The sequence below is a fragment of the Lonchura striata genome, chromosome 2 (genome assembly GCF_050655825.1).
Source record: "Lonchura striata isolate lonStrDom1 chromosome 2, ASM5065582v1, whole genome shotgun sequence".
Taxonomy (NCBI): domain Eukaryota; kingdom Metazoa; phylum Chordata; class Aves; order Passeriformes; family Estrildidae; genus Lonchura; species Lonchura striata.
The window spans coordinates 117,031,283-117,050,018 of record NC_140704.1 but is presented as its reverse complement, the minus strand read 5'-3'; the positions used below and the strand labels follow the sequence as shown (position 1 = coordinate 117,050,018).

Genomic DNA, 18,736 nt, shown 5'->3' with positions numbered 1-18,736 from the left:
GAATGTGTCCTTACAGGTAATGTTTTTATCTGATTTCTCTGCTTCTTTCAAGAGCCCGGTTTTGTTCTCCTTAGTCACCTAAACAAAGCTATTTAAGTAACAGACTTATTTATCTAAGTAGAGTAAGCAGTGTTGTTTTAGCTAAGACTGGACAAGTCACTGTTGATTTTTTTAGCACAATAGAGCTCCAAGGGGAAGCCTTTATAAGAGTGCATTTACAATTGCATTTTTCCATTGGGGTGGGGAAATAATGATGCATACCACACTAATGCTTGCTCAGTTTTTCCTTGGACATCATTGTTTTTAATGCTTGAGTTAAGGATAAGTAAAATAGGAGTAAAAAATCTCAGAAGGTTTGTTGACAGATGTGTATTTCTCAAGGAAAAATTAAATTACTGTGTTTCTGAAGCCATTTGTACTGTAAACCCTTACTGGCAATAGCAAATTGATTGTTTTAAATGTAATCTTTGAATATTTTTTTTTATGTATGAAATTGTAGTCTGAGAAGCGAAACTATTTAACGGGAAAAATTTCATACATGCAATTGCTAATCAAATCTCTCTTCAACAGCAAAGCATTTTTCAAATCCAGTGAAATTTTCTAATCGACTGCCTAGTGCTAGCGCCCACACACAGAGCCCTTGCCATGCCAACTCTTATAGCTACGGTCAATGTAGTGAAGACACCCACATAGCAGCAGCTGCTGCTATCCTGAACCTTTCCACCCGCTGCAGGGAAGCAGCAGAGATCCTCTCCAACAAACCACAGAGTCTGTCTGCCAAGGTAGGGTAGTCCAAGAACCTGGAGGGTGTGCTAGCTACTGAACTGTGCGAATAAACTGTCTTTCATGTTAGTGACTGCATTAAATCCCCCAAAAGGAGGCTTCTGTTTGCATGCTCTTTTGAAGAGAGGCAGAGGAAAAAAAGAAAAAAAAAACAGTAACGCAGTGACCAGTTCTGATAAAACTAAATAAATAGCAGGAATTATGTTGCTAATTCTTTTCATAATTGAGCCCTAATTACAAGGGGGGAGTTTTCTGGGAGGAAAAAAGAAAAAGGTTATTTGAAATCTAACAACAATCTGTGGTGGATAATGAGTAAGATCTGTTTTAAGAGGGAATTTTTCTCCCTCTGAAACCTGCCATTAGTGATCATTTTGGAGACTGACTTAAACAAATATATAAAAATCATATGATTAATCAAGGAGATATTTTGCTAGCAATGGAACAGAACTACCTATGGAGTCTGTTGTGTTTGGAGCCTCTAACAGTTTGGCAAGGTGGAGAGGGGGGGAATAACAACTGACTTTGGTAACATTCCCCTTTCTGCTGGCAAGAGTGGAGAATCAGGCCCACTGCGTTTGGAGAAAGATAATTTGGGCAAGTCTGTCATAATGGAAAGCTGCCTAATTTTGTAGATGTTTGTGTGGCTTTCGTGTTTTGTTTTCTGCTCTGCAATTCCTCACAGATCTTTATGATTTACAAATGGTGCTGTGTGAGCTGTGAGCCTTATTTTCTGTGCCATTACATAGTATTATAATGCTCATGAAAACAGGCAAGATTTTCTTCTGATGACAGTGGTGTGGGAGCATTGTTGTTTATTATTTACATTAAAATGACACATGTTCCACTGCAATGAAACTTTTGAAAGCTCTTTGTAGATAAGAGGGAGTCATTATAAGAACTTAAGGAGAAGTCATTGGGGAGTGAAAAGAGGTGCATTTGTCAAAACACAGCACAGCAGGTGTGCTTCTGCTGTCTTCTACAGCTGTTGGTCTACATTTTGGTTAAGGATTTATTCACCACTGCTAGGAGGTTAGCTATTATTTTTTGAGCAGAACCATTAATTTTGCCACCAGCATAACACCTTGTTAGGTATTTTGAGCCTTGTGCCTTTGCAGAGTGGTATCCCCTACTTTGCTGCTTTTGATTTCTACTTGTGCGTAAAGATTAGGATGTTAAAATCAACGTTGGGAGCTGCCACAGGGTAAACTTTTTTAGAGTGTCCACATGCATTCCCTGTAACTCATTATCTGTTCCAAAGACTGCTCATAGTACCTCTCCTAATGACAGATCTATCCTTGATATCTGTTACAAAAAACCTTCTTCCATCAGTCTTTGATAGAGACTTCTTCTAGTAGGGATATGGAAACTGATGCCAATGGTTGGATTAAATTGCTGCAGCAGCCTTTGGCTGACCTCAGCAATAGACCTTTGTTGCCAGAGAAGAGCAGTAAAGGGACCAGGCATAACCCAAAGATTTTCTCCTATGTACCTGCTTCACAGTTGCCAAATCATGGGGAAGGATTGAATGGAAGTGAACATAACAATAATGATACAGAGGGGCACTTGGGGCACATAGCCTACTCCTTTTTAACAGCCAGGAATCCAGCCTGAAAGAAAATCACCTGCCTACCTCGCTATCTGCCTGCCTCCACTTTTGCCAGACTTTCTGGAGGGCATACTGCTACAAAACATCTGACAGAAGAATCAGAATTAATTTCTGGCCAAAATACAGACAAGTAAGCCCCAAACAGATTTGGTATCGAAAAGTACACAAAACACATTTTTATTTGGTTTTGGATATTTATTACCTTGATCATACAGGATTCAAACCAAAAATTTCTGAATTAAGTTGCCAGATTCTCCTCAGTAAAGACACTTTCTAATTTTAAAATATGAAACAATAAAATATTATTTATCAGTGTTTCTGAATTGTGTTGTGGCTAGTGGTGGCCACAAATGTAAATGTTTAATTGTTAGAATATATTACAAATTTTTAGATTATTAAAAACCCCTCTTGAGATTTATCTATATTTGAACTCTAATAATGCAATTCATAACTACAGAGTTAAATATTTCCTTTTGCTACTCAACAGCACATTTGAAAATAACTGTGTGGAGTGGCTGTGTTCAAAGTCCCACAGTATCAAGGGTCTCAGCCCTGCCCCTTGAAATTCCTTTTATTCCTTTTTCTAAGAAAACCTGATTTGCATTGTCCATACTCTAGCAGATTAACGCTCCTGACTTATAAAGGTGTTTGAGCATCAGGCAGTCTCACAGCAATCCAGTCCTTGGTTCTTTACAGATGGGAGGCTCTGTGGTGGGAGAACAAGGGTATGTGAGAGTGCAGAAGATTTCCCAGGCTTGATGGAAATATTTTGCCAGTAACACAATTGTCAGAGATGTAAAAATATTGTGTTTCTAAGTTTTAAAAGCAGAACTTAAAGTTCAAACATTTCAAGTAAGTGGCATTTTCTTGTATCTTCTCAAGGCATGCATATGTTGCCTTGCTTAAACAAGTGGGGAAAACAACAAAATGCTTTTTAGCACAAATGTGTTCCCAAGTTTCTCTTTTTCTTTTTGCCTCTTAAATTTTATTTCTTGACCCTCAAAGCATTGTCCCTTTCCTAGAAAGTCAGATGGTCTACCCTGAATATTCAACACTTTCCTATATATAGAGATAACATTTAAATTAAAAAAGTAAATTTATTTTATAACATAGTTCCAAATTTCAATAATTTAATGGATATTAAAATATGTATTTCTTATTCTCTACATATCAGTTCAAAATGGAGAGTCCAAGACAACAAAAGAGAAGCGTAGCAGGGATAGAGAAGCCACATTCTGCATTAACAGTACCACTGGTGAGAAAAACTTCCAAAGAGACCTTATGTTCAAGGTGATCTGACAAATATCCCAAGTATAAAAATAATAATTAAAAAAATAAAATATTAAAATAATACATTTATTCTGAAATGAGCAGTAAAATGAATCTTAAACCTTATCTATGAATTATGTATCAGTTGCACACAAAATAGTAAGATCATCAGATACCTTGATGATATAGTTTTCAAAATAATTAATAGCACATTAATGTTGCACTGTCTGAGCTATTCAGCCTGGGACTGCAGTAAACTTTTCCCCTGAATATAATCCCAACCAGGCAATTCTCATGCAGCCAGTACCCCAAGCCAGTCTCCTGGTTGTATTTGATTTGCAGTTTATGTAGCTTCATTCAGCTCCCATAGAAGTCAGCAGAAGGGCTCCCCTAGGAGGCTTAGACTGCAGTTTCTAGCTCTGTGTAAGAATCCACATCATCATAACTTCCAGGGATCTCCCCTGTTTACAGCTCTCACCACACATGTCTCAGTGAGGTAGCTGCAAGCAATAGTTTATCTGTATCCTCATTACTACTGCTTGCCAAACATTTTGTTGACTGTTTTGGTGGTTTTCCCACCTGTTTAGACAAAATGGCATATGCACACTATGCCTTTAAATAAAACAAGAACAAAAAATATAAAAATAAAATCACATTTGCTAAAAATGTTTAAATTCCAGTTTTTTTGAACAAAATTGTGTCATCTCTTCATTCTTGGATACTGATGATGGTGAAAATTGCATCAATTATTTAAAAACTGTAGTTAGCACTCAGCATGTTTGTCAGGCAGTACTTTAATCCAAATACCTTAAAGCCTAAATACAAGATGAAAAGTCATCCAAGAGTATCACTAGGTACCATCCTGTAATACTGCTGTGCATATTGCTCTCTAAGTACATTCTTGGCTAGCTTTTTTTAATTTGTGAACTTCTCTGGGCTTAAATTGTGACTCCATTTTTGTCTCAGATGTTGTTGGGCTGTTACAAGTTTTCTCATTTTGACCCAAATTAATATTTTAATTTTCTGCAGAAGTTCTCTCAATTGCTTAAATTTAGGTGTGAAGAATTGAGGACCTGGTGCATGTGTTTTTGTTGGCTGGGAATAGAAAGTATTTTGCCTTTTCGAATGGACTTGTATTAAGAATATTCAGACACACACAGGCTACGAGTCTCATTTACTCCCAGTACCAGAACTGAAGAGCTCTTTTGAGCTTTCCAAACCAGACTGAACTGCTGGGGGAATGCAAAATCATTGATCATGTTGTTCCTTTGGACTTGTTTGGCATTAAATTCTGTGGCTGATGCCAACCAAAGAATATATGAATTCTCTTCTATGTCATGACACAATGTCCCTGATGTCACAGGTTTGAAATAAGACACATGCAGGCACAATAATTTACTTTTTCTGATCCTGCTGAGATAAAGCTTAACTTGTAATCATTGCTGGATACACACTTGAAAGTATTAAATGTTATGAGTGATCAGATGGACCAAAAGCATACGAAAAAATGGAGGGGAAATTTGACAAAAATAACAAGCCTCCTTCATTGTCCTGACTGTTGTAATTCAGTTCTAGGGACAGGACCTAATTAAGTACTAGAAAATATTCCCTAATATTTATGTCGTAAGGCTGAAAAAAAAAAAGAGTTTATTGTACAAAGCAGTTGGAGAGAATACCGACCTTTTTTTTTTGTTTTGGTTTACATATTTATATTAGTCTTCATTTTTGGTAATAAATTACTGTTTGTACCTTATCATTTCACTGAATAGCTACTGGAATAAAGAAAATGTGCTCCCATCATTTTTCTTTCATTTTTTTTTCTGGAATCCTTTTACCCCCTGCTTGTAAAACGTGAGGCAGGGGGATTGGACTGTCACTTATGAGTTAGTAGGTAAGAAATAACCTGAATTTAATTACTGTGTGTATCCTGTCATGCTCATTGATTTTTCTTCATTGTTTCAGTAGATATTTTCCTGGTTTACACCAGTGTAAATACAAATGTGAGTAAGATCAAAATCAGGCTGCAAAGATTTACACAGCATAAAACAAACATAAGTTAGGAAGTTAAAAGATACATTTTCATCTTTGTTTTGCTTACAGTTTTAAGGAATAATCAGAACAGTTTACATTGTTTAGTAGCTGTATTTTAAATATGTAATGATAAATGGATAAATATAGGCCTGTTCTCACATGCACTAGAGTCAACAGTAATAAGATCTTGCCTTCAGTGAAGAGAACATAGCCTTTACAAGCTTGAGCTAAGCATAGTAAGTGCCATTTTCTGTCAGCATGTCAGAACACTGCTCTTCCCATTTGCCATTTTTGTCTTTTTAGTTCCATTTAAAAATTGATGTAAAAATAAATGTGGTAAAGCAAGCAAAGGAGACATATTGAGAGGAGGGTGGGATCAGAGTAGGAATGTAAACTGGAGCAATAACTCTGACTTCCCTCTTTTTGCTGTGCCATTTGGAGTTTGCTAGGAAGGCACCAAAGCAATAGCTCTTTTATACCATTCTGAGTAAAAATCCATGCTGTAAACCTGCAATCAGTTCTGCAATGGGCAAAGGGGGATATTTTTCCCATGACTTTATTTAATTGTTGTGTGCATCTGTGAGCTCTCTTAAACCCCATCTGCACACTACTTCACAAACACACTACCCAGACTTTCCTGATGGGAATTAGGTATGTGTTGGACAACCCAACTTCTACATGAATTTCAGGCGAGTGTTGAGAAACCTTTAAATTTCCATGTTAGTAAATGTCCTGCTTATCAGTAAGAGCTCCTTTTGGAGGCTATTGGTATCTGCTTCTCCGAGAGAATAATTTTCTGATATTATTCTATGTTAAGTTGCATTAAGAAGGGAGCCTTGATTGTTTCTTTCTTGTTACTGTTGCCTTCTGAGTAGTTGATATTTTGTCAGTAGAGAGAATCTGCACTATTTATGGGTTTTGCACTATAAAACTACTGCAGCCCAATCACATGGCTTCCTTTCCTAAGCCATCTGTCACAGAGGTCTGGAATTTTATGTGAATGTTGGTTGTGCAGACTTAACCCAAGTTTTTTTATTATGAAAAATTGTCAGCAACTACAATATTTAGCATTTTACTTTACATTGGTCATTAAACTTGATTACTGTAGCTCTGTTTCATTGCTATAGTTACATATCAACGACGAAGCCAAAAAACACTGGGGCGATCATGGCAGAGTTCTATTGTCAGATCTTGGAGCGTGTGCTTGGCAGTGATATAGTTAATATCTTGGATTTTTGTAACTAAGGTTTATTAATGCTGGTATAAAAATGTATTTGATATTATACAGATGGCATAAGATGTTGTGGTTACTAAGTTATTATCCAGGATAAGCTGCACTGTCAAATTCAGGGCTTAAAACTATCACAGGAGATTAAACTATTTACTAAAAAGGGGCAGAAAGATATAACAAAAGCGTCTTAGTATGAACATATTAGAAGTGTATTTACTTCCCATAAATATAATAAAACATCTCTCTCTTTAAGCTGTATGATTGAAAATGTGAACTTGGCTATGTGGGAGAAGCAAACATAAGAGGTGCCTGAGTTTCTGAACCAGGGACAAGCAGATGGCTCAGTGGTGCTTCAGTCTAGGTGGGCATCTGCATCAAGCTCATGGATGCAAAAGGGAGCCATGCTGGCTGAGTGAAGAGAAGCTGTAGGGCCTTAAATTATCATCTACCACCAATATTTTCCTTCTGATTTAGAAGATTTAATCAATCACATTTTACCTTTGAATTAGTCAGCACTGGCAGTGGTAGAAGGCAAGGTTGCATTAAGGAAGCTTGCACCCTCAGTCCAGTCATCATGGCCATGTCACACTTTCAGCACAGGAGAGCAGCTCCCTGTTTCACCACAACTCTTAAGATCCTCAAGCAAGGACAGGTTTCACTGCCCCATCTTTAGGATGGTCAACTAATCACCATGCCCAAGCAATATTTAATGTTCATAAAAAGAAAGGGGCTCCTCCTGCCAATGTCTTTCTGAGGAAGAGGTCTAAACTTACCCCTGGGCATACCTGACTCTTTTCTATTTACAACACAACATCTAGGTGGTTCACTTACACTATGAGTTACCTAATATATTACTCAAGGTAGGAAATCTGGGTTTATACAGCTGTCTCCTACAGCTACATAGCACAGAACACATCTACCCCAAATTCCCAAGTGTTATCCAAGCTTTCTGGTGACACAAATTAAAAATAGTAGTGATGACAATGAGCAGTGTTAATTACAGCATTCTATGTGTAAATCTCTGACATTGCTATTTATCTCCATAGTCCTTGAATGTTTTCCACTTTATTCAGGAACATACTGAATTAGAGTACTGAGTAGTCCTCCAGTAGGCACATTTAATCTTTTCCCCCACTTGCCATCAGTAAATGTTGGCAATAGCAAGGACTAGTCTTGTATTCATCCCTATATAGAAAATATGTTAATAGGCAGTGTAGCATATTAAGCATAAGGGCAAATTTGTTGTTGCTTACATCAGTAAACTGCACTTTTCAGCAGCTTTTTACCATTTCAAGAAGAGGAGTTTGTCCTCTTTTCCTGTGATCAAACAGGATAAGGCAGAACAGTGACATTTCCTTCCTTTGTTCTTGTACAGCCAAGCAGCATTTGCCCCTTTTTTTGAGCAGGAGAGCACCTCCCAGACTGGAAATAGAGGTTGGGTCTGTCCCCAAGCTGCACACACCTCTGCTATTAGAGGCTGCTCTTTGCTGTACTCCCCAGGAAACAGTTTGCTAATTCAGGCAGAATACCTCCATTAGTGAGAACTTCCTCACAATCTTGCTGTATTCTCTCAGTCTAGTGGTCTCAAGTGCAGATTTGTGCCTTAGTGGCCTAGTCAAATGATGATAAAGGTAGTATGTCATTTCAAGTGATGTAGAAAATCCCAGTGAAATTTTCTCCTACTGTGCTCCTTTTAGATGTATTTCTTTCCCCCTCCTTCTCCCCCACCATGATGCAGATGTTGTAATGTTTCCAGGGTATGGGGGGAAGGGAGGATATGTGATAATAATGCTGTTGATGACCTAAACAATGCATTAATGCTTTTAACTGTGAATTGGGGTCATAGTTCTCTGTAAGAGTGAAAAGATCAAGAAGATTTAAAGCTAAACTTTTTTTAAATAAAACTAGATTTAGGGTGTATAAGTTATGGTTTAGTGGCATCTTATTTAAATTCTACTTACTATGTTTAAGCTGAGATGCAGGGATACCATTACTGAAGCTACTCTTAAGTCTGCCTAAGAGTTGGACATTAACTGACATAAATCGAAAAGCTGGGTTTAGATTCAGATAAATTTAAATAAAAGCATGCATTTATATTTATCCTTTAAAAGCACCACATGCTTATTTTACAGCCTTGCCATGTCCATATCTAAACATGTCTCTATTTCCTGTTGCATGTCAGGGAGCTGAGATAGAAGTGGATGAAAATGGCACACTGGATTTGAGCATGAAAAAGAATCGAAGCCAAGACAAAGTTATGCCTCTCACTTCTTCCAGCACAGCACTTCCCACTCCTTCCTCTTCTCCTTTCAAAGCAAGTAGCATCCTTGTAAATGCAGCCTTCTACCAGGCACTATGTGAACAGGAAGGCTGGGATACACCAATCAACTACAGCAAGACTCATGGCAGGAAAGAAGAAGAAAAAGAGGTATTTTTTTCAATTTCTGAGTGACTTTTTCCCTTGCATGAAAGACCATATGATAGTCTTTAGGACCAACTAGAACAGTTTAAAGGGAATCAGTTTCCACAAGTAGAGTCTTGTGAACATTGATCTGGTTTTAATGGTCTCTTGGATGGGATATAAAAAAACCCTGTTACTCACTTTGGAAAATCTTGGTTTCAGAGCCTGCTTGTTAGTGTCTGTAAGACTCTAAGGTAAGGGAAACAAAGCTTACCATCATTAGAATCTGCTTTTTAAATTTTGTTCCTAATGGCTCAGTCCTGTAACACAGACACCCAAATGGACTAGCAATCATCAGAGAAAAAAGGAAAAACAAAACAAAAATAACCCCAACAAATAAAATCAAGCCAAGGCAGTTCTCTCATGCTGAAACAAAAAAAAAAAATTGTCATACAAACTCTTTAGACTTCTAGATAACTTGCTACCTAAGCATTTAAACTCATAGTTAAAACCTTGCCTTAACTTCTTTCACTGGAAAACTTTATTTTACATACTGCAAGAAATTTCTAACAGAGTCTTAGATCTCCAACTTGCAACTTATGTGATCAATCTTCTGGAGTGTCACATCCAAATCACAAAATGTCTTTATTTTGGTTTTGTTTCTGTTTTTCATGTCTGTTTACCCTGTCTTGAAAACAAAGCAGCATAGTCTACTATGGCCTTTCTTTCTTATTCTACTTTGCTGGCAAGTTTGACTTAATATTTTTTCTCTTGAACCTGACTTTCAGGATATGGACTGCTTTCATTTTTCTTAAATCAGGAAGGGACCACCAACTCTTTAAAAGCCTATGTTACAGCTTTCAGAAACAAACTAAAAGATGTCCTGGTTTGAAGGTTTTATACTACTTACTCTTTGTTTGGTTTTATATATAATAGAATTTGATCATTATAATAATATGAAATTATCTTTTGTTCAAATATCAAATATGACACTTCAAGAAGACATAGATGGAGTAAAGCTATTTACAATTAATGTTAGATGATCCAGGCATCCAATTCAAAAACCACCTGGAATTAAAAGATAATTCAATTGCATGAGGAAAACAATCTATCATGACTGGGTAGAGGGTTGCAGTGTGTCCGCTGAAAAAGCTTGCAATTGGAGGTGGGTTGTCTTGAACACTTTGCAGTCTCCTCTTTGGGGCTAATGATGGTCTTTATCTCACCAGTGACAGAACAATCTGAGTCCCAGGGTTTTGGAGTGGGTTTGACCTGAAGCAGGAGGCTGAGGGCTCAGGCCCTTCCCCATTCATGCTGCATGATGAGCACACACATCCAGCATTGAGAGGACTTTGCTGCTGGGATCAAGAGGTGTCACAGACTTGGCAAGGGACCTGTCATGTCACTCCTCCTCCCTGCTGCCTTCACAGCTCAGCAAAAGAGCCAGCACAGGAGCACCTCCACATCCCCCCTAATCCATGCCTGACTTTCACAAGGCTAGGATGGATGTCTGGATGTTTCCCTGTCCCTTTCCAGCACAGGGAATTGGAGGAAAATAAACTACCCAACAGGACATAATGGTCCAATGCACTCAGTCACTGGTGCCCCTTGCACTTGGTGCTTTGACACTGCACATTTTGTCCCTAATTGAGGATCTGGCCACAGATCTCTGCTGTGAGATTTTGCTGTCCCAGGGAGCCTTGATACATCCAGTGATGACAGGGCCAGAGGCTCTGTTTTCAAAATCAAAGACTGGCAGTTATCCTTATGCAAAGAAAATGACTGATTATATCTATTTCTAATTCATTGTTATCTGGTTCATATGCACAACAGTTGTTTAATTTTGGTGGTAATTTCCAGAAAATATTGTCTCTCTCTCTCTCAGCAAAATAGCCTGTCCAGATGCCCCCTTAAAAAAAAAAATCTGAATTTGGAAAAAACTCAAAATCTCTCCAAAAGGAAAGCGCTGAGAAATAACTAGAGCTGTCAGTTAGTTCAACTGTCAGTTCTCCAAAGATTTCAGGGCTTAAAAATGTTAAAAGTGCCAGATGCTATTATCTGTTATTCATGTTACCATTATGTTCTGGTCTTTGCTGAAATCAATATAAACTTCCATCTGTACATTAATGGAGTATCATTGCTTGCTTTCTTTCAGTAGTGTGCATGCATGAATACACACATGCTCTTTGCAGGAAATAGTAGTGCTTGGACCAATTGGGCTGGTTCAGATTTTTCTTTTAGTCTGAAATTCTTTAGATTTTAATAGCATTTAGCTACAAATCCATTCAAATGGAAAAGGAAAAATTATACATACAGTTGGGCTTGAAAAGCTATGACAACCATCAACCAACATACCAGAAAGAGAGAAGTGTTAAAGGTGTTTTCCCAAAGGATTAGCTCTCCCTCTAAAGATAAATAGATGGAGAAGCACACAAGATATGATGCTCTGCTAGGTGCAGAGGATCAAAAAGTATTTTTTCTTTATTTCTAACCTTCTGTGCTTTGGACAGATGCAACCGCTTTTGGGCCACATGTAGTGATATAAGGTTCTAGAAAAGCAGAGTTTCAGTATTCCTGTGCCTGCATTTCCTTTGCACTGTCTTGATTTTGCAGCTTCTACACACATGAAGATTTTATGTTGCTTGAATAACACCAGATATCCCTCAAGGAGCCAAGAAAATGATTAAAGGTGACTAAAGAAGTCACCTATTTAAATGTCTATATCTCCCTTACTCCTGGGAAATATTCTAGGAAAAAAAAAAAAACTGTATAAAATTGTTGTTGTTTCTGTATGTATGTGGGTGTATAGCTTTAGTGTAAAGAAATTAGAAATCTTAATAGCTCAATTCAGGGAATTCGCCATTAAGATTTGAAAAAACCCTAATTATTTAAAGACAGAAAATGAAAATACTGCAATTCTAAACCCTCTAACATCATTTATACTGGTGGCTATAGGTGTACTCCTGACAGTCTTCACCATGAAATCTTGTTTTTATTAAATTACTCAGTGAAATGAAGCTGTGAACTGTAATACTGTAGTGTTTTGTCAAGCCTTAGATATACATAATTCTCCATCAGTCTGCTCTGTGCAGCAGGTATCAGACAGTTACATTATGAATAACTCTCACATACACACACACACACACACACACACACACACACACACAAAGTTTCTGGTCTATCTCCAGTGAAAGATCAGGGTATCTTTGATTTAAAATAAATAACACAAGTTACACAAATGAAAATATTAACATAGGTTGCAGCACAAACTGTTATGGCAATTCTGGTGTGCTGCAGGTGCACCCTGAGGTAGATGACCCAGATCAAGATCACAGTGGAGTTCTAGAAGGTCCTTTTCACCACCCCACACTCAAGGCTACTCTCAGAAGAAGTGGAAGAGGCTGATGTATGCCTGGTTTAGAAACATAGGATCCAGGCAAGGCATGCTTTAATGTTTTAGGAACACACATCAGTTCAATGATGCAGATGTAGCCTGGCAGAGTTAGTTGTTAGACAGGAAACTGATAAACCACTCTTCTTTAACCTCAATTAAATTAAATGGAAACCATTTTACCTGTGTTTTTTGAAGTTATTTTGATGTCTGATCACTTCTAACTGGCAATAGGGGTTAGCATTTTTGTAATTTCCTCTGGGAGATTTTGATTTTATAGTAACTTGTACTGGTGATCCCTGCTTGCACTTATGTTGTTTGTAAGAAAGGTAGGTCAGAACTTTTGGACAGAAGTAATCAGGAAATCAGATACCCATGGCAAAATCACCCCTATATGCCACTGCAAAATTACCCCTATATCCCACTGGGAACAAGTTTTAACCCAGTATTTTTTAATACTATTTAAAACATATATTTGATGTTTCTTGGATCTTGAACAAAGCTGACATCCATTTTTCCTATTTTGCATTTTAGTTTTTTAGCATCCATGTTTGGAAGACTTCCAATCATTTATTATTTCTTCACTAACATCAAGACCTTCGGTAGTTGCTAATTTTCTTTGTTGCTCCTTATCTGAAGTTCTCCTTCAGAAATATAATTCCCCAAGCCTGAAATATATGAGGGTTTTTCTATTTATTTAAAATAATTACTCACTAATTACTGTGAAAGAGTGTTTAGTAAAGCTGAATGTATGTATTTTTGCTTTCTATATTTGTATCAGATTAGAATATTCTCAAACAAATTAACCCCACAAATGTGGTTGAAAAAATCAGTAGTAATTGATACAGCAATAATATGGCATAATTTCTATACGTATGTGAAGTGTGAGTTACAGTAAGCAGTAGATAGCCAGCAGCAGAACGCAGAAGAAAATCATGTTGAAGATCCAGCCTCCAAACAGGCAAAGATGAGCTGCCAGAATTGAGGACCATATGGAAGCTTTACCAGAAGAAACACCCCTGTAGAGCTTACAAGACCCAGGAGGCAGAAACTCCATTTTCAGTCCAGATTCAACTCAGCCCTGCACTCTGTGTTAACAGTTCTGCAGACAAGCCTGCTCCTCTGTCCTGGCACATTTGTCAGCTGCACAAGCCCAGAGCATCCATGGCACCAGCACTGTGAGTTTAGCAGAGGCTGGGACCTTCCCCTCTCAACCACGGGAAGCAGTTTCTGCTTCTACAGATGGTAATCTCTGGGAAACACCTGAGTGTTGGAATGGAATCACAAAACCAACATGAAGTCCAAGAAGGGATTAATAGAGGTCTGATAATTGGCGCTATAAGCTCTGGAGATTTCTCGAATGATGAAATAGCTACAGAGCATCCCTCCAGAAAAAAAATATTTATCTTTTATAAAGATAATGATTGTAGGCATTAAGTCTCAAAACAGTAAAAACCAAGTTATTTTGAAGTTATCAAAAAAGGTTTTTTAGAAAACAAAAATGCAATTTCCTTCCAGGACTCCAAGTTTCCAAAAGGCCTTCCCAATGGAGTGAATGCTCATGATTTATTCCATCTACCAAACAGCATGGTAGCAGTGATGATTTAGATTTACAAATAGTAGAAATCAAGAACTACCCTTAGCAGCCTGCTATTAAGAAAGCTTCAAAGCTGTTTTGTTCTTTATGGTTTTTATTTTAACAAGAACCTGCTCTTTCAGTAAGATAACAGGACATTACATTCCACAGACCTAAAAAGCTTTGGATTAACATTTGCTTATGTAAATAACACATTTTAAATTTATGATTGCAATTTTTTAATTTATGGTGCAATGGTCACAACTTCAACTGTATTCAAAAGTGAGTACAGCAATGTACTTACACAGCAAATAAAAAGAACATAACTGTCAAAATCTAGTTTGGCTCTAGCAGTAACCACTTCTATTTTCTCTGTGTACTTTTCTTTGGCCTTATCATCATCTTATAAAAACAAACACAAGTGTCTCCTATATATGGCTTAAATTAGTATCTGCTTTTAGAAATATTTACACAGCATTCTTAAAAGTCTGCCTGTAAGAACCTGAAACTATGGTATACTAAACTTTCCTAATTTCTCTCCATCATTTATTTTTAATTTTTTTCTTTTCTTTTTTTTTTTTTTAAAGTTTACAAGAGGTTCTCTTCTTGCCATGGTAAATTGTTTCTTGAATGTGTGAGAGGACTTGAAGAGCAACCTTTTGTTACATTCTCATCTAATATTTCAGAAAGATCCAGTGAGCTCTCCAGAAAACATGGAGGAGAAGAAGTACCCAGGAGATGTCTCCATACCCAGTCCTAAAACCAAGCTCCATTCAAGAGATCTCAAAAAGGAACTCATCACGTGAGTCACAAAAAATGCTACATTTTCCTTTGCCCTAGTAAGGACTGGCTATGCTGCTGTTCTGATGTCTGTTTTGAAGTAGATTTGCAGGAGCAGAGCAGGAAGACTTGCACAATTCCCTGCCAGTAGTTAGTTCCACATCGTGGGTATGCAGACATGAGGTTTGGAGCTGCGACAAGCCAGAGTCTGGATAGATTAATGACTAAATTTATACTGGGTGCCACTCCTTATTCCTCAGATAGATAGGTAACAAGTGGGAAACAGCTCCTCTACAAAACACACAATTTCATAACATGCTACACATTGCCACTGCTAATGCTTAAATAAGCTTTAATTGAACAATTGTCATTATAGATCCATTGCTTAGAACTTGTGTAGAAGCAGTTAGGATTTCTCAGACAGAAAACATGCAGAGTTCATAAAAAGATAAATTACAAGACAAAACGGGGTTTTCCAACCTGTAGGAAACAGGTTTAAGTCCTTCATCTGCTTCCTTCCAAGCAGAATTAGTGATTCAGTCCCACTGAAAATCCAGTGGTTGTAGAAATTCACGCCCTGGACTATAGGCTAATACTCTCTTTCCCAGTTACTGACATGCACTTGCTCTGCATTAAGTTAAAAAACTTTACTATCTAGAACAGCAAAGAGATTCTATTAAATCAATCTGCATACAACAGTTTGTTTCAATTTAGAATTTTTCACCAAAATTGTCCCAAGCAGCTCATAACACAAGTCACTTTTTAAAAATATTATCTAGGCTCTTCACAAAATCCCTTTGGGTTCACATAAATATAATTTTGAATTTAACATAGAGTTATCACTGTAATAGTCAGCCAGGACTCAGCAACCATTTATGGCACATTTCTTTTTGTCCCAAAGCAGAGCAGGTCTCTCTGAATAAGCATGGTCCGTATCACTTAGTGATGATAGCCCATAACTGCAGGCTCACCCATGAATAAACAAGTCACGTCACACCAACTTGTGTCCTGCTCTCCAGACTCGGTGGCACTGAAGCTGTTAGAGCTGCCTCTGTCTCTAGAATTTACATTTCCCTGGGGCAAGCTGCTGCGAAGAGCGATTCTTTCCCCTCATGTCATGCAGTCTGCATGTTGTCTACTCACCACATTATATCTGCAGTCATAGTTCATGACCTAAATTGCTGCAGGTCAGGTTGTCTTGCCTCTTCTTCTAAAACAAATACATACAAAAATCACTGAGAGTTTATCTGCTGAAGGCTAATGCCTTTTCTTTTGTAGTATTTATTCCTTTGTGATACTGACCTGTTTTGAGATACCTGTAATATACTTTTCTACTCTCCTAAATAAAGTATTTACTAGAGCAATGATGAGCTTACAGTGGCTCAAAAAGTATCTAAAAACAGCTATCTAAAATGTAATTGTGTCAAAAAATTAAATAAAGAATAGTTTTAATTTATCAGAATAATCTATAGGCAATATAGAGATCTGACTACATTCCTGTGATCCCACTGAGTTCAGATATTTTACTGAAAAATTGAGTACAGTTGGCTCCATCATGAGGAAGCTTTTAAAATGACATAAGCACTTGCAGAGAAAAATTTTGAACGTGGTTAGTTAGCACAGTTGGAGCAAACTACTGTATGAATCTCACCATCTAGCACGCGCTTTCTATTTTTCCATGTAAATTCTATTGGCCATTATGGTATCACTCAGGTTCAAATGGGCTAAGAAAATGAGGCTGATTTCTTCCTAAGGCTTTTTTACAGATTTGAAAATCTTCCTAGCATTCTGCCAGCTCAGAGAAAATAGCCAGGTGAGCATGTCAGGCACCCCTTTCTCATTAGCATGGAGCACTAGCTAGCAGTTTTTGTGTAGCCTCTGCTTGCCTTTTTAATCCATATTTCCAGCGAAAGAAAAACAGTTCTCTATAAGGCAACTCTCCAGAGTTGGTGTTAGAGTGTTTTAAATATTATACTTAATTCACCTCCCCCTCCATGCACAAGTTGCATTTCTTGGTATCTTTCCTCTTCTGCAGAGGACTGTATCCCAGCTTGACTTCAGTGTTACAACTGAAGAAGGGCTGAGGAAAAAGAGAAGCTGTGCAATGTTCTCCAGCATCCCTCCATCTCTTGTTTTAAATGAGCATATCTGTTTTGTTAAATGTACACCATTTCCTTGGTTCCAGCAGGACAGGGTTAAATTTTGCAGTAGCCAAGAGGTGAGGTGGCTGAGGGTTACTCTATAACCTCACCCAGGGAGAAGGCTGTCCTCCCAGTCAAGTAAGCTTGGCAAAGGCAGTTCTTGGGTAACACCAGTTCTGTTCTGAGCAATCCTTTGCCTATCTTGTGCACTTTCTTATGGATACTTTTGCTGTTACCATTCATTTTGAATGAATTTTTATTCATTCATTTTGTTGTCTCATTGCTTTTTCCAGTGATTTGCTCTTATCTTGAGATGTGGCTTTCACATTCTGTGCCTCCAATTCTACTCTCCAACCTGCCACAGGGAGAGGAGGAAGGGGGGGAGAGTAGCAGCCTATGGTCTAGAGAGTCTTGGTGGGAACAATAATTTGGAGAGTACCATTCCCAAACCACAACAACCACCTTTGTATCACTTCTCAGTTCTGCTGAGAAACAGCTTGAGAAAGTTTTGTTCTCTTTCAGAGCTTCAGATGTGTGATATTGATGTGCTTTCTCTTCTGCAAGCAACCCTAACAACTTTCTCACTTGTATCAGTAAATAAATATTGGATATGTTTCTAAAGAAGGTACCTTATTTTAGTCAGAAGTGAAAGGAATTATTTTAAATATTACTGTTCTCTGGCCCCCAGTATGTTATACTAGAGGTCAGATCAGAAACTTCAGCTTCCACATTTATGAATTGCTGTGAAAATTTTGTGCCAATAATAAAACAGTCTTTTTAAGAACCCACTTTATAAGCAAAATACCTATGCAAAGGTAACTCTACGCAGATAAAATAAGGGGTTTAATTATTTGCATTGTAGAAATAGGAAAAATTCCCTCTGTGTGTCAAGTAATAATTAAAAAATAGAAGTGAAGTTTTTCTAGATAACTGCAGTGTCGTGACAGTGTGTAATGATGAACGTGATTGCCCTAAGGATCATTACATAATTCACTGCAGAGTATGGTGAGCTATGTCGTGAATTAGATATACCCTAATTTCTCATTCCTTCTTCTCTGCATAGCTGTCCGACCCCAGGATGTGATGGTAGTGGTCATGTAACAGGAAACTATGCCTCACACCGCAGGTAAGACACAACAGGAAGCCTAAAACAGGAAATAGTGCTACTTCTGACTCTTGTGATCTTTAAACCTTTTTACACTAACCATGGATAAGTATTTAAAAACAATTTGCAGAAAACAATCTGCACATAAACGCGTTTTTTTTTCCTGATTTTGTTATATTTGTGAAGGTGTGGACTTAAACACTGAGGCAGTTAAGCAGCATATGCTTATTACTGTAGCTGCATTTCTCAGCTGAGACCTGCAGATAAGTAATCTAATGAAGTTTGCATTTCCCTGAGCGTGCAAACAGTCTCTATAAAGATGCTTTTGCATCTGATTATATATGAGGTTTCTGTATATCTGTCTATGAATGGCTTTGAAATTCATAATCTACTATTATAACCTGAGGACATTAAACATTTTC

General features: G+C 37.6%; 1 protein-coding gene across 10 annotated transcripts in view; it reads left to right on the top strand.

The window, feature by feature from the left end:
* ST18 (ST18 C2H2C-type zinc finger transcription factor) overlaps positions 1 to 18,736 on the top strand; it is a 169,320-nt gene that overhangs the window by 134,423 nt on the left and 16,161 nt on the right. For all 10 annotated transcript variants that reach the window (XM_021555702.4, XM_021555709.4, XM_021555707.4 and 7 more), the window contains 4 exons: positions 571 to 782; positions 9,103 to 9,348; positions 14,975 to 15,090; positions 18,273 to 18,335. In XM_021555702.4, coding sequence (XP_021411377.3) covers positions 571 to 782; positions 9,103 to 9,348; positions 14,975 to 15,090; positions 18,273 to 18,335 — 637 coding nt within the window. The remainder of the gene's footprint in view (positions 1 to 570; positions 783 to 9,102; positions 9,349 to 14,974; positions 15,091 to 18,272; positions 18,336 to 18,736) is intronic.